The 17191-nt window shown below is 41.5% G+C and overlaps 1 protein-coding gene across 2 annotated transcripts in view; it reads right to left on the minus strand.

Annotated features, from left to right (window-relative positions):
- LOC118370783 (enhancer of polycomb homolog 1-like) overlaps positions 1-17191 on the minus strand; it is a 48863-nt gene that overhangs the window by 17580 nt on the left and 14092 nt on the right. For both annotated transcript variants that reach the window (XM_035755926.2, XM_035755925.2), the window contains 3 exons: positions 6778-6934; positions 628-773; positions 93-299 (listed from right to left, as the gene is read on the minus strand). In XM_035755926.2, the coding sequence (XP_035611819.1) occupies positions 93-299; positions 628-773; positions 6778-6913 (489 nt within the window). In that variant the 5' untranslated portion in view covers positions 6914-6934. The remainder of the gene's footprint in view (positions 1-92; positions 300-627; positions 774-6777; positions 6935-17191) is intronic.

Consider the following 17191-nt stretch of genomic DNA (forward strand, 5'->3'; position numbering starts at 1 on the left):
ACATTTCACGGTAAGGTCTACTACACCCGGTTGTATACGGCGCATGTGACAAATAAAATTTGATTTGCCCTGGTCTAGAGGTGGGAACCTACCTTTCTGGTCTGCATCTTCTCCGTCCTTCTGCGAAAGGCCACGTAGGGGTCTGAGGTGCTGGAGCCGTCCCTCTTCTCCTGCTTCACAGTGGGGTGCAGCGTGCCGTGCTTGCCGTTTTTCCTCTTCCTGGTCCAATAGTCAAACACTTCCTTGATCAGCTCGTCATCCTCCTTCAACAGCAGCTTGGCCTCCTGCAAGCTCACCGCCTGATCGGGGGAAGAGGTGAGGGAGGAGCAGGGAGTCACATTTGGGAGGCGGCAGGGTCTCTGTTCTGATCCCCTAACTGTAGAGTAACAATTTCTGTTTTCTGTAGCGTGACACAGCTTGATGTGCAAGACAGTACACCCCTTGGACAGGATGCTAGTCTGATGCTATGACTGCCCATTGCAGGCTACTCCCTCTTATCCCATCAAATGCACCCTATTCCCTGTGTAGTGCTCTAATTTTGACCAAGGCACTTAAGGCTCCCGTCAAAAGTAGTACACTATATGTAGGGAATAGTGTGCCATTTAGGATGCAGAGTCCAAGACTTACCTGCTGCCCACTGCCTTTCTCCAGACGGTCGACCATCTCCTCAAACTGCAGGAAGGTGATCTCCATCTTCTTCTTTAGCTTGTTCACAAACACCTCGTCTTCTGTGTCCAGGTCATAGTCCGGCTGCTCTGTGTCCAGGGTGAAAGCTACAGGTGAGAGAGGGAGAGGTGAGAACTTCAGACATGAGAATGGAGTAGAGATGGGGTGACAAATCTAAAGTTAGACAGACCATACCTATCATTTTCACAGGTACTTTGCTGATATTGTTCATGACGATAAGTACTAGATATACTAGAGAAATGTGAAGTTTGAAATTAAATGTTTGCTAATATGGGTGATTAATTGTTAACCTGTTAAGTCGACCCTCTACTTTTTCGAACATTCTGTTAAAAATCGTGCAACATTTCAGCGCCCTGCTACTCAGGCCAGGAATATAGTATATGCATATGATTAGTATGTGTGGATAGAAAACACTCAGACGTTTATAAAACTGGTTAAATCACGGCTGTGACTATAACAGAACGTGCATTTCATCGAAAAGTGCAGGAAAATCTGATCACTGAAAATGGAAATAAATATCCTTGCGCTACTTCCAGGAATTGTTCAAAGTGAACCCAATTAAATGAGGCCGAGATTGCAGTGCCTACAGCTTCCACACGTTGTCTAGAGTGCGTAGCAGCGTAGCCTAGTGGTTAGAGCTTTGGACTAGTAACCGGAAGGTTGCGAGTTCAAACCCCCGAGCTGACAAGGTACAAATCTGTCGTTCTGCCCCTGAACAGGCAGTTAACCCACTGTTCCTAGGCCGTCATTGAAAATAAGAATATGTTCTTAACTGACTTGCCTGGTTAAATAAAGGTCAAATTAAAAATAAATAAAAAAAATTGATTCAGCTTTGATTCTTAGTCTAACCGAATCAAGGGAACCGATTCCCTCCGGTCTCCGACCGGATGTTTTGGTCGAGCTCTCTCCAGACATTTTTTCGAGACGGACACCTATAGAATTGACATCGCCTCCGGATGAATTTTATCGCTTATTAACGTGTACTAATACCTAAAGTTGCATTACAAAAGTATTTCTAAGTGTTTTGTGAAAGTTTATCGTCGACTTTTTGAATAAAAAAAAATGATGTTACGTTATGAAACGCAATTTTTTCCCGTTTATCACACAGTCTTCATAGATCGATATCTAGGCTATATATGGACCGATTTAATCGAAAAAAAGACCCAATAGTGATTATGGGACATCTAGGAGTGCCAACAAAGAAGATGGTCAAAGGTAATGAATGTTTTATTTTATTTGTGCGGTTTGTGTAGTGACGACTATGCTAATTATTTTGTTTACGTCCCCTGCGGGTCTTTTGGGGTGTTACATGCTATCAGATAATAGCTTCTCATGCTTTCGCCGAAAAGCATTTTAAAAATCTGACTTGTTGCCTGGATTCACAACGAGTGTAGCTTTAATTCAATACCAATTCAATATTTTAATGAACGTTTGAGTTTTAACTGATACTATTAGCATTTAGCGTAGCGCATTTGCATTTCCAGAGCTCTAGATGGGACGCCTGCGTGCCAGGTAGGAGCAAGAGGTTAACCCCTCTAGGGTATGTGGGACGCGAGCGTCCCACCTGGCCAACATCCAGTGATATTGCAGCGCACCAAATTCAAATAAGGAAATAATCAAAAATAAAGCATATTTTACATGGGTTTAAAGATGAACTTCTTGTGAATCCAACCACGGGGTCAGATTTTAAAAATGCTTTACAGCGAAAGCAACCCTTATTATTATTTGAGAACATAGGCCAGTAGAAAAAAATCATTAACCAGTAACCAGCCAAGCAGAAGAGTTACACAACTCAGAAATAGAGATAGAATTAATCCCTTACCTTTGATGATCTTCATATGGTTGCACTCAGAAGACATTCATTTACTCAATAAATGTTCCATTTGTTCGATAAAGTCTCTTAACCTCTTGAAGCTAGGGGGCACTATTTTTATGTTTGGAAAAAATAACGTTCCCAAAGTAAACTGCCTATTTCTCAGGACCAGATAGAATATGCATATAATTGACAGATTAGGATAAAAAACTAAAGTTTTCAAAACCGATATTGCAGGCAAAACCCTGAGAAAAATCTAACCAGGAAGTGGCTTCTATTTGGAAAACTCCATGTTCCATAGCCTCCCATTGCTCAATTTAAAAGGGATATCAACCAGATTCCTTTTCCTATCGCTTCATCAAGGTGTCAGTCTTCAGACAGTTTCAGGCTTTTATTTTGAAGAATGAGAGTGAACGACCACATTGCGTAAGTGGATAGGTGGGGGCTCAGAGTGAATTGTGTGCAAAAGAGAAAGGCGGCCATTGATACTCCCGGTCCTGGTGAAAAGCCAACTGTCCCGATTGATATATTATCGAATAGATATTTGAAAAACACCCTGAGGATTGATTATAAAAAACATCTGACATGTTTCTGTGGACATTATGGATATAATTTGGAATTTGTGTCTGCGTTGACGTGACCACTCTTTCCGGTGGATTCCTGGGCATAACGCACCAAACTAACGGAGGGATTTTGATATAAAAAAATATCTTTATGGAACAAAAGGAACATTTGCTGTTTAACTGGGGGTCTGGTGAGTGAAAACATCCGAAGATCAAAGGTAAACGATTAATTTGATTGCTTTTCTGATTTGTGACCAAGTTACCGGATGCTAAGTGTACTTATTGTTTTGTCGAGCGATCGATAAACTTACAAACGCTTGTATTGCTTTCACTATAAAGCATAATTTCAAAATCTGAGACGACAGGTGGATTAACAAAAGGCTAAGCTGTGTTTTGCAATATTGCACTTGTGATTTCATGAAAATGAATATTTTCTAGTAATATTATTTGACTGTTGCGCTATGCTATTCAGCGTTGCTGATGACAATTATACCGGATCCGGGATGGGTGGTTGAGGTTAAAATCCAAAAACCTCAGTTTTTTCCCGCTTGTTTTCTTCAGTAATCCACAGGCTCAAACGTAGTCGAAGTAGGCAGACAAAAAAATATAAATTGTATCCGTAAAGTTCATAGAAACATGTCAGACGATCCTCAGGTTGTTTTTAACCTAAATGATAGATAATATTTCAACCGGACAATAAAGTCATCAATATAAAAAGGTTAACAAGAAAGGCACTCTCTCGGGATTGCGCATGGAAAGGCTCTGACACATCAGGGTCCAATCATTCAGACTGGTCTTACTCCCTCATTTATCAGAATACAAGCCTGAACGAATTTCTAAAGACTGTTGACATCTAGTGGAAGGCATAGGAACTGCAATTTGAGTCCTAAGTCAATGGATACTGTAATGGCATTGAATAGAAAACTACCTCCTGAATGGAGTTCTCAGGTTTTCGCCTGCCAAATCAGTTCTGTTATACTCACAGACACCATTTTAACAGTTGGAAACTTTAGTGTTTTCCTACCAGTTATATGCAGGCCGTTTAATTTGGGCATGCTTTTCATCCAAAATTCCAAATGCTGCCCCTACCCTAGAGAAGTTAATGAAACAATTGATAGCTACAACAACCTTGCAAATTTACACTCTGGTTCTATTTTCAACAATTTGGCATGAGGCTCATGCCGGAGAACTCTTAACCTCTCTGGGATATTTGGAACACCTGGCCAAAAGCTAGTGAAAATGCAGAGCTCCAAATTCAAATAAATTACTATAAAAATCAAACTTTCGTGAAATCACACATGTAAGATACCAAATTAAAGCTACACTTGTTGTGAATCCAGCCAACGTGTCAGATTTCAAAAATACAAACAGCAAACAATGCTTTTATCTGAGGGTAGCACCACCGTATACAAAGAGAGAAAGCACATTTCAACCATGCAGGCGTGACACAAAACGCAGAAATAAAAATATAAAATCATGCCTTACCTTTGACAAGCTTCTTTTGTTGGCACTCCAATATGTCCCATAAACATCACAAATGGTCCTTTTGATCTATGAATACCGTCCATATATATCCAAAATGTCAATTTATTTGGCACGTTTGATCCAGAAAAAACACTGGTTCCAACTTGTGCAACGTGACTACAAAATATCTCAAAAGATACTTGTAAACTTCGCCTAAACATTTCAAACTACTTGTGTAATACAACTTTAGTTACTTTCTAAAGTATATAATCGATCAAATTGAAGACAGGATGATCTGTGTTCAATACAGGAAAACAAACTGACGCTAGCTTTCTGGTCAGGCGCCTCTAACAGTACACATGAAGTGACACTCGTTTTGAACAGGGCTACTTCATTACACAAAGGAAAAACCTCAACCAATTTCTAAAGACTGACATCCAGTGGAAGCGGTAGGAACTGCAAGCAAGTTCCTTAGAAATCTGGATTCCAATGAAAACCCATTGGAAAGAGAGTGACCTCAAAATAAAAATCGGAATGGTTTGTCCTAGGGGTTTCGCCTGCTACGTAAGTTCTGTTATACTCAAAGACATGCTTCAAACAGTTTTAGGAACTTCAGAGTGTTTTCTATCCTAATCTACTAATACTATGCATATCTTATCTTCTGGGCATGAGTAGCAGGCAGTTGAATGTGGGCCTGCTTTTCATCCAAAATTCCAAATGTTGCCCCCTATCCTAGAGAACTTAAGGTCTGCCCACGCCTGCAAAAGCTACACGTCCATGACGCCCCAGTGTAGCTCTCCTGTTACCACTGAGCACACATGCTAACGTAGTAGCATCACAGTAGCCCGGTGCTTAAGCCAATGCATTTCCATTCCAACAGTTCAAAAGAAGAGCTGGATGCTCCCCTTTCCTATTACGGGATACAGGAGACCTTCTAGCCGATCTTCCCAGTTTGACATAATGCTGACTTATGTTCCGAGCTACTAGTATTTAAATCCTGACTATAGCAATGGTTGTATTGATTGGGTAAAGTGATTAATTTACATTTGGTCGGTTCAGCAAATCAAGCCACTTTATGGCAGCATCTTGGCAACTGCATTTAAATTTAGCTTTCAAAGCCCAAGACAGATGACAATGCTGAATCCAAAACTAACACACCTTCATATAAATCAATTAAATTCCAATCATGTTAGATTGAGTTTTCGGCAGCCTCTACTAACAAGGTAACGTGAATTAACGCAATTGCCTAGATATAATGACACAGAAAAAGGTTGTGGGGAAAAAAATTTAGTTACAATATTATTTTGGGAGGATATAGATATTTGACTCTAAGTAACAATTGTTGTGCTTCTGTAGTTAGCAACAACTTTTCAGAACTTATTTCCCTTACTGATCAAAATTGGTTTTAGTCTTTCCTCTCTGCAGCAGACATATGGTGAGCAATATGTTGGGAACATCAAAGCACATTATCGAATCGGCACCTAAGTATCGTGATATTATATTGTGAGTTCCCTAGCAATTCCCAGGCCCATCTCACATCGGACAATAATGACATAAGCCCAGGAAATCAAATTTAGCTGAGCTCTTATCTTGAGCAATAACAAATAAAATGATTCATGTACGAGAGGATTAGGCCTACTAAATTACTACTAAGGCTAGATCCCACAACGCTTAAGAATTATGCCTTATAAGTCTCAACTACTACCAACAAAACTCCTTGCCATAGAGTGGTGGGGAGGAGGAGTCTACAGAAGCAATTTGACCTTTCATTTTCCAGATTCAGGTTCACTCAAACAACATTTTACTATTGACAGTCTCAAAGTCAGCTGTAATTGTATATAGATTGGCTCTCCTTCAATATGTATTAGTTAGTCTCTGAAATGGTTCATGCAACTTTGCCACCAGGGCTAAAACTACTCATCACTGTTGCCTAGCAACAGATAAACCACATATTCAGATGTTATCAACACCTCTCCATAAACCAAGCTGAGGTATGACCAAATCCCAAATGGACACCTAGACCCAACTTCCTAGGGACTTGTGGAGATCTAAGAGGATGTGCCAGCTGCAATCAATATGGAAACAGTTCCACCGGACCCTCCGATAGGCTAGGTGGAAGATTAATCTTATTACTTATACCAATCAAATCCTGTCAGATTGCCCAAAGTGCATAGGGAGAGTGTTTGGGTCGATTTGAGATTGAGCAGTAGTATAGGGTACTAGAGCCTTGCAGCCAGGTCCACTACTCACGCTGTATGTGAATAAGCTGCTTTGGCATCTTGAACTCTCCGGGGTAGAGGGACTCGTAGTAAGCAATGTTGCCGTCTGCCTCCGGGACAGGGATGACCATGTTGTGTTTCTCTCCATACACCGACTGAGCCGACATGGCCCTCTGGAGATGGTGTTCCTAGAGAAAGAGATCTTAATAATAAGCAACACATTCGGCAGAAGCTTTTATCTGAAGCGACTTACAATCATGCGTGCAAACATTTTCATGTGGGTGGACCCAGCGGGAAACAAACCCTCGAGCCTGGTATTGCAGTCACCATGCTCTATCAACTGTGCCACACAGAACCACAGAGAAGAGTAGAGGAATGAGGTCAAATGAATGAACATACCTCTGCCCAACAGGCCCTAGGATTTAACAATCAAATCGGACCACTTTAATAGGTCAATTGACAGGGTCAGCTGGAAGTTGAAGTAATTGACGCCTAGACTACATAAGTCAGAGTGAATCTCAAGCACTGTGTGATCTTATCCGTTTGCTAGGATTAAATCAAGGGTCAAATCATTACTGATAGAAACAGAATCACCTTCAGAGTTTTTAGGTGATTGTGAGAGAGAGTACTAGAAAGACAAAGGACTGGAAAATGGAAAATAAAACAGCAGGACTTGGCAAGGCCAGGGTAAAAGTGCTGGAATGGTAGTCAGTCACCGATTTACTAGGCTATTCCCCAGGTGCAAAACCCAAGTACACTTGAAAACCAAAGCAAAATGTAGGCTTAACTCATACCAATTTCGTAACTAAAAATTCATATTCTTCTGTTTCAAAGTCTGGGAGCTAGTTTGGACGAGGCACCTGGCAGATTATGCACTTTACAGCAACAAATAATGACCGTCATCTCAAATCACTACAAACCACCAGTGGAACAGGGTTTCCATTAGCCGGTAAAAGCCAGCTTATGGCCAATAAAAAAATGATTTATTTTTAAAAATTAAAAAGTTTATTAAAAAAATGCAATCCCATTGCAATGTTTTCCACGAGTAGCTAGCCAAATAGAAAAAGTAGTCCGCCAGGCAACCACCGACTGTTTGCTCATTGCTGTTGCTCTAAGATTGCAACGCCGAGCAAATGCACCAATTGAATCCCAACAAGGAAACAGTCGGTACTGGTATTTGATTAACAATTATTGAAAAAGTATGGATTTCAGAAAACAAAGATGTGCAAGCAACTACAGAGGACAAACATAGGTACACGGTGGGCATGCCATAAAACATTTTTTAAGTATTGACCTTCGGTGAATCAATGTATTCAGCGCTAGATTCCATAAAGCCTGGTCTCTTACCAATGTTTGCTTTTTACCTGATCCAAATATGTTTGCAATAATGGTATAACTGATCAAACTTCTGTAGGCCACACACAATATTCTGCCCTTATGAACTAATGTATTTTAGGCCAGAAAAACAACCATGTATGATTTAATGAAAATCAAACATACGGGGAAACTCAAGGAATTGTAGCCTACAGTGCGTGGAGGGCTCTGTATGCAGCATTAGACCCTCGCAGGTGCGTTTTGCTCAACAACAACCAGCGTAAGCCCTCCGGTATATTCTAATGCCTTGATTTAATTGGAAATAACAGCAACATGGACTACTTTGGAAAAGTGTGGTATTGTGTTTACAATTGAAAACAGAAAATGTATGAATTTAGTGTATTGCTAATTGTCTTTGGATATCGTCTAGGCCAGGGGCACTCAAGTACTATTTGAGAAGGTCCAGTCACAAAGGTCCAGGTGGATCATGTAATTAAAACGGCGTAGTAAACGCCCACCTCACAACCCATGCACCCCCCAAAAAAAAAAACTGTTCACACCCCGCTTGTTGGCAGAGGGAACATTTTGCAGTTTAAAGCAATTATACACATTTAACATGGAGAAAATATATTTGACATTTTAAAGGCAAATTCTCCGCAATTCTACACATTCTTCCATGTCTTATGTGTGGGTTATATGATACCAGGGGTCGAAGCCCAACCTGCGGTCCATATTGACCACGTTCTGGGTCCTGATTTGGTCTACCAGTTGAGTATTGGGGGGCTCTTGGCTCATATGACCTTTAACACATCTTTTGAGATTAAAGTATTTCACTGCCAGATATGAATTGCCACAAAGATCAGAATATCAAGTGTTTGCAACTCTGGTCTATGAATTGCAGTTTGCCATTTATTTCACTGATCCAGATTAATTCTTAAAGGCCTAATGCAGCCGTTTTTATCTCAATATGGTGAGTGGTGGACGATTCTCCTCCATTGTTTAAATCTCTAGTTTGGGAACACTTCAGCTTCCCAGTAGATTTCAACGGCGATGGACAGAGAGTTATTGATGAAATGTTAACAGTACGTCACCACTGTTCAATAGCCTATGTAGCTGCCAACACTTCAAACATGTTGACACGTTTACACTGAAATTACCCCACTTTTCCTACCACCAAAGCAAGACAGAAATGCAGAGACAACTTCATCTCCTCTGCATTCAAGCAGCTTTTCAGTCGATTCTGACCATGCCATTCTAGGTGGTTGAGAACGTCATGGCCACGTTCGAAACATCCCTCTCGCACCCATTTCAGCAAACAGGTAGTACCTGCTCTAGCCTATATAACCAAGCCAAAGTTGTTAATTACACTGAACAAAAATATAAAAACGCAACAATTGCAAAGATTTTACTGAGTTACAGTTCATAAGGAAATCAGTCAATTCCTGTGGCCCTAATCTATGGATTTTACATGACTGGGAATACAGATATGCATTGTAGGTCCCAGATACTTATTATTTTTAAAGGTAGACAAGAAAACCAGTCACTATCTGGTGTGACCACCATTTGCCTTGTGTATCTCCTTCACATGAAGTTCTTCCAGCTGTTGATTGTGGCATGTTGTCCCACTCTTCAAAGTTGCTGGATATTGGCACACTGTCGTACACGTCGATCCAGACCATCTAACATACTCAATGGGTGACATGTCTGGTGAGCATGCAGGCCGTGGAAGAACTGGGATATTTTCAGCTTCCAGGAATTGTGTACAGATTCTTGCGACATTGGGCTGTGCATTATCCCGCTGAAACATGAGGTGATGGCAGCGGACGATTGGCACGACAATGAGCCTCAGTATCTAGTCACAGTATTTCTGCATTCAAATTGCCATCGATAAAATGCAATTGTGTATGTAGCTTATGTCTGCCCATGCCATAACCCCACGGCACTATGTTGACATCAACAAACCACTTGCCCACACACTGTCTGCTATCTGACCGGTAGAGTTGAAATCAGGATTCACCTGTGAAGGGCACAGTTCTCCAGTGTGTCAGTGGCCATCGAAGGTGAGCATTTGCCCACTGAAGTCAGACACAATGCTTAACTTCAGTCAGGTCAAGAGCCTGGTGAGGGGAACAAGCACACAGATGAGCTACCGAGATGGTTTCTGACAGTTAGTGCAGAAATTCTTTGGTTGTGCAAACCCAGTTTCATCAGTTGTCCCGGTGGCTGGTCTCAGACGATCCCGCAGGTCAAAAAGCCAGATGTGGAGGTCCTGGGCTGGCGTGGTCATTATGGTCTGCGGTTGTGAGGCTGGTTGGAAGTTCAGTCAAATTCTCTAAAACAACATTGGAGGAAGTTTATTGTAGAGAAAGGAACATAAACATCTCTGGCAACAACTCTGGTGGACATACCTGCAGTCAGCATGTGAATTGCACGCACCCATTAAAAAAACATCTGTGGCAAAAACGTGACCCCAAAAACCCAAAACGAACCATGGGTTCGGTGAACCACTACACCCCTACCAGCAACTACAAGGAAATAACACCGATTGAACGAGCACTAAAAGTGTACAAAAATTTGATCAGTTGCACAATATATAAACCACAGGACAATACATAGACAGCACTTGGACTTTAAAGAATCCTGTACGAGTCTGCCAACTTCCACAGGCTTCAAGTTTCCTTTTAAGAGGCATTTTCTCAGCTATCTGCAACACAGAATTGACTGAAAGAAGCAGGGCTTTTCTACACAGAAAGGCTTTTCTACACAGAAAGGAGCAGTTGACTTCTCCACTGTCAACACGGATTAAAATCAGACGACCTACAGTGCCTTCTGAAAGTATTCACACCCCTTCACTTCTTCAAAATGTTACAGCCCGAATTTAAAATAGATTAAATTGAGATTGTGTCACTGGCCTATACACAATACCCGATAATCAAATTACGGACTCCTCTTTAAATCTGCGTATTCCTCCAAAGCTCAGTTGTCCTGAGTCTGCACAACTCTGCCAGGACCTAGGATCAAGAGAGACACTCAAGTGTTTTAGTACTTTAGTATCGACACAATTATGAAAATAATCATGCCCTCAACCTTCAATCTGCATACTAAAAGTGGCAGTAATAAAGCCTCTTGAAAAAGCCAAACCTTAACCCAGAAAATATTTTTTTAAACTACAAATAGGAATCTCCCATTTCTCTCAAACTTTTGGGAACAATCGGTTATGCAGCAACTCACTGCCTTCCTGAAGAGAAACAACGTATACGAAACGCTTCAGTTAGGTTTTAGACCCCATCATAGGCACTGCTCCTAGACCTCATTGCTGCTTTTGATACCACCGATCAACACACACTGAGAGATTGGAAACCCAAATTTCGCTGAAACACAGTGAAGCCCGAAAATTGCCCTCCCTGGAAGTCTGTGTTTTAGACATGTGGATTGCAGCAAGTGTTCTACTTCTAAACTCAGAGACAAAAGAGATTCTTGTTCTAGATCCCAAGAAACAAAGATCTTCTGTTGAATCTGACAATTAATCTTACTTTATGATTTTTGCAATGTTTACTCTGGACCCTGATCTCTTTTGACGAACATATCAAGACTGTTTCAAGGAAGGACAGCCCCCCCCCCCCTCCCCACATAACATTGCAAAAAGCAGAAACGTTGTCAAAAAAAATAATCCATGCTTTTGTTACTTCTAGGTTAGACTACTGCAATGCTCTACTTTCCGGCTACCCGGATAAAGCACTAAATAAATAAACTTCAGCTTGTGCTAAACACGGCTGCTAGAATCTTGACCAGAACCCCAAAAAATGTGATCATATTACTCCAGTGCTAGCCTCTACACTGGCTTCCTGTTATTAAGGCAAGGGCTGATTAAGCTTTTACTGCTAACCTACAAAGCATTACATGAGCTTACTGCTACCGGTATTTCCGATTTGGTCCTGCCGTACAAACCTACACGTACGCTACGGTAACAAGCCGCAGGCCTCTTTACGGTCCCTAGAACTCCTAAGCAAACAGCTGGAGGCAGGGCTTTCTCCTACAGAGCTCCAGTTTTATGGAATGGTCTGCCTATCTATGTGAGACGCAGACTAGGTCTTAACCTTCATGTCTTTATTGAAGACTCATCTCTTCAGTCGGTCCTATGATTGAGTGTAGTCTGGCCCAGGAGTGTGAAGGTAAACGGAAAGGCACTGGAGCAACGAACGGCCCTTGCCGTCTCTGCCTGGCTGGTTCCCCTCTCCACTGGGATTCTCTGCCTCTAACCCTTTTACAGGGGCTGAGTCACTGGTGCTCTTCCATGCTCTTCCATGCTGAGTCACTGGTGCTCTCCCCCTAGGAGGGGTGCATCACTTGAGTGGGTTGAGTCACTGACGTAATCTTCCGGTTTGGGTTGGCGCCCCCCCTTGGGTTGTGCCGTGGGGGAGATCTCGGTGGGCTAGACTCAGCCATGTCCCAGGATGGTAAGTTGGTGGTTGAAGATATTCCTCTAGTGGTGTGGGGGCTGTGCTTTGGCAAAGTGGGTGGAGTTGGCCCTGTCCGGGGGTATCGTCAGACAGGGCCACAGTGTCTCCCGACCCCTCCTGTCTCAGCTTCCAGTATTTATGCTGTGGCAGTTTGTGTCGGGGGGCTAGGGTCAGTTTGTTATATCTGGAGTACTTCTCCTGTCTTATCCGGTATCCTGTGTGAATTTAAGTATGCTCTCTATTTCTATTTCCCTTACCCGGAGGACCTGAACCCTAGGACTATGCCTCAGGACAACCTGGCATGATGACTCCTTGATGTCCCCAGTCCACCTGGCCATGCTGCTACTCCAGTTACAACTGTTCTGCCTGCGGCTATGGAACCCTGACCTGACCCAGACCTGCTGTTTTCAACTCTCTAGAGACAGCAGGAGCGGTAGAGATACTCTGAATGACCGGCTATGAAAAGCCAACTGACATTTACTCCCGAGGTGCTGACCTGTTGCACCATCTACAACCACTGTAATTATTATTATTTGACCCTGCAGGTCATTATGAACATCTTGGCCATGTTCTGCAATAATCTCCACCCGGCACAGCCAGAAAAGGACTGGCCACCTCTCATAGCCTGGTTCCTCTAGGTTCCGACCTAGGTTCTGGCCTTTCCAGGGACTTTTTCCATGTCACCGTGTTTCTACACCTGTATTGCTTGCGGTTTTATGCTGTGTTTCTGTACAGCACTTTGTGACATCAGCTGATGTAAAAAAGGGCTTCAAAAATAAATTTGATTGATGTCAAAGTGGAATTATATTAACAAAATAAAAAAAAGCTGAAATATGTTGAGTCAATAAGTATTCAACCCCTTTGATATGGCAAGCACCAACAAGTTCAGAAGTAAACATTAGCTTAACTCACATAAATTGCATCGACTCACCTTGTTTGCAATTATAGTATTTATCATGATTTGAATGACTACTTTATCGCTGTACCCCACATACAATTCTTTAAAAAAGGTCCCTCAGTCAAGCAGTGAATTTCAAACAGATTCAACCAAAGATGTTTCCCAATGCCTTACTAAGGGACCCTATTGGAAGATGGGTTAAAATAAAAAAGTTTAAATTGAAAATTACACTTGGTGTATGAATACACACAGTCAATACAAAGATACAGGCATTCATAATAACTCAGTTGCCGGAGGGGAAGGAAACCGCTCAGGAATTTCATCATGAGGCCAATGGTGACTTTAGACCTAATAAGACTAGATTAGTTTTACTGTGGGAGGTCGGACAAGGTAATTATGTACACGAGCATAAAAACACCATCATTAGTCCCGTTCAAATCTGCGGTGGCAGAAATATTTACATGGGAGGAGTGTAACAAATCCAGCCAGAATAACCTACTGTTTATTGGAAAAGGCCACGGTCCTCTGATAATACTAGCCATGTGCAAATCGACATCAATGTGTTTAGAAAGTATGTCTGAGTTTGACAGGTGTTGCTCACAGTTTGAGCAAGAAAACTGATTTGATAAATTGAAAAACTATGCACTATACAGTGCATTTGGAAATTATTCAGACCACTTAACAAAATCTTTAAAAGTTAGGTCACAGCCTTGTTTTTTTTCCACTCTCATCTACACACAATACCCCATAATGACAAAGCAAAGACAGGCTTTTAGAAATGTTTCCTAATAAAAATATCACATCTACATAAGTATTCAGAACAATTAATCAGTACTTTGTTGAAGCACCTTTGGCAGTGTTCATAGCCCCGAGGAGTCTTAGGTATGACGCAACAAGCTTGGCACACCTGTATTTGGAGAGTTTCTCCCATTCTTCTCTGCAGATCCTCTTCAGGCTCCATCAGGTTGGATGGGGAGTGCTGCTGCACAGCAATTTTGAGGACTCTCCAGAGATGTTCGATCAGGTTCAAGTCCAGGCTCTGGCTGGGCCACTCAAGGACATTCAGAGACTTGTCCCGAAGCCACTCCTGCGTTGTCTTGGGCTGTGTGCTTACGGTCGTTGTCCTGTTGGAAGGGGAACCATCACCCCAGTCTGAGGTCCTGAGCAGGTTTTCATCAAGGATCTCTGTACTTTGCGCCGTTCATCGTTCCCACGTTTCTGACTAGTCTCCCAGTCCCTGCCCAGTCTTGGCATTCAGGCCAAAGACTTCAATTTTGGTTTCATCAGACCAGTGAATCATGTTTCTCGTGGCATAAGAGTCCTTTAGGTGCCGTTTGGCAAACTCCAAATGGGATGTCATGTGCCTTTTACTGAAGAGTGGCTTCAGTCTGACCATTCTACCATAAAAAGGCCTGATTGGTAGAGTTCTTCAAAGAATGTTGTCCTTGTGGAAAGTTGTCCCATCTCCACAGAGAAACTTTGGAGCTCGGTCAGTGACCATCAGGTTCTTGGTCACTTCCCTAACCAAGACCCTTCTCCCCTGATTGCTCAGTTTGTCCAGGCAGCCAGCTCTAGTTAGAGTGTTAGTAGTTCCAAACTTCTTCCATTTAAGAATGATGGAGGCCAGTGTCCTTGGGGACCTTCAATGCTGCACAATTTTGTTGGTACCGTTCCCCAGATCTGTGCCTCAACACAATCCTGTCTCTAAGGACAATTCGCTCGACCTTATGGCTTAGTTTTTGCTCTGTCTTCTGTGGGACCTTATATTAGGCAGGTGTGTGCGCCTTTCCAAATCATGTCCAATCAATTTACATTCACCACAGGTGCTCCAATCAAGTTGTAGAAAATATCAAGGATGAAAAAATGTAAACTGGATGCAACGGAGCTCAATTTCAAGTCTCATAGCAAAGGGTTTTGTTGGTCAAAAAGTTAGGATACACCTACTCATTCAAGGGTTTCTTTATTTTTACATTGTAGAATAGTGAAGAAATCCAAACTATGAAATAACAAATGCAATCGTGTGTTTGCCTTTGCCTGGTTGAGGGAATGCAGAGTGCGCACAAAGCTGTCAAGGCAACGGGTGGCTACTTTGAAGAATCTCAAACATAAAATATTTGAGTAGTTTAACACTTTAGTTACTACTTGATTCCTTGTTCTGTTTCCACTATTATTCTACAATGTAGAAAATAATAAAAATTAAGAAATACCCTTTAACTTCTTTGGGACTGAGTAGCTTGGATGAATAATATATGCTATATATGCCAGTTGCTAATATATGCATATTATTATTATTATTAACAGTTTCTAAAACTGTTTGAATGATGTCTGAGTATAACAGAACTCATGGCAGGCAAAAACCTGAGAAAAATCCAACCAGGAAGTAGGAAATCTGACATTTGTAGTTTTTCAAGTCATTGCCTATCGAATATACAGTGTCTATGGGGTCATATTGCACTTCCTAAGGCTTCCCACTAGATGTCAACCGTCTTTAGAAACTTGTTTCAGGCTTCTGCTATAAAGGAGGGGGGAATGGGAAATGAATGAGTCAGTGGTCTGGCAGAGTCTCAGGCTCGTGACACGAGGTCCCGACAGAGTTAGCTCTCGTTCCAGTGCTTTTCTACAGACAATGGAATTCTCCGGTTGGAACATTATTGAAGTTATGTTAAAAAGATCCTAAAGATTGATTCCATACATTGTTTGACATGTTTCTATGACCTGTAATGGAACTTTGAGTTTGTCTGGACGTAGTGCTCGCGCCCCATGAAGATGGATTACGGGTCTGAACACGCTAACAACAAGTCTCTATTTGGACATAAACGATGGACTTTATGGAATAAATCAGCCATTTATTGTCGAACTGGGATTCATGGGAGTGCATTCTGATGAAGATCAAAGGTAAGTGAATATTTATAATGTTATTTCTAACTTCTGTTGACTCCAACATGGCAGATATTTCTTTGGCTGGATTGGGCTCTGAGCGACTTACTCAGATTATGCTTTTTCCGTAATAAAAAAAATCTGACAGCGGTTGCATTAAGGAGAATTGGATCTAAAAATTCCATGCATAACACATGTATCTTTTAGCAATGTTTATTATGAGTATTTCTGGGATTTGATGTGGCTATCTGCAAAATCACCAGATGTTTTGGAATCAAAACATTACTCAACGTAATGCACCAATGCACCAGATTTGTGGATATAAATATGCACATTATCGAACAAAACATACATGTATTGTGTAACATGATGTCCTATGTGTGTCATCTGATGAAGATCAAAGGTTAGTGATTCATTTTCATCTCTATTTCTGTTTTGTGAGACTTTATCTTTGGCTGGAAAATGGTAGTGTGTTTTTGTGACTTGGCGCTGACCTAACATAATCATATGTTGTGCTTTCACTGTAAAGTCTTTTTGAAATTGGACACGATGGGTAGATTAACAAGGAGTTTTTCATTTGCTGTATTGGACTTGTTAATGTGTGAAAGTTACGTATTTCAAAAAAATACATTTGAATTTCACGGGCTGCCCTTTCAGCGGAATGTTGTCGAGGGGTTCCGCTAGATTTCCACGTTTAACATTTTACTTCATATTATGAGGCACGTCTTATCTTGCTTTAAGGTGGCCTAGCAAAAACCTGACAATAGAAACGTGGAACCAATTATATTATGCTATTGAAACAAGTAGCCTATTTCTCTCATGTTCTATTGGTTTTCAAATCAACTCGTTGTTCAGAAGTCAGTGGCACAATCCTAGTCATATTAGCAACCCATCTG

This window comes from Oncorhynchus keta, chromosome 15 (assembly GCF_023373465.1).
Source record: "Oncorhynchus keta strain PuntledgeMale-10-30-2019 chromosome 15, Oket_V2, whole genome shotgun sequence".
NCBI classification, from domain to species: Eukaryota; Metazoa; Chordata; class Actinopteri; order Salmoniformes; family Salmonidae; genus Oncorhynchus; species Oncorhynchus keta.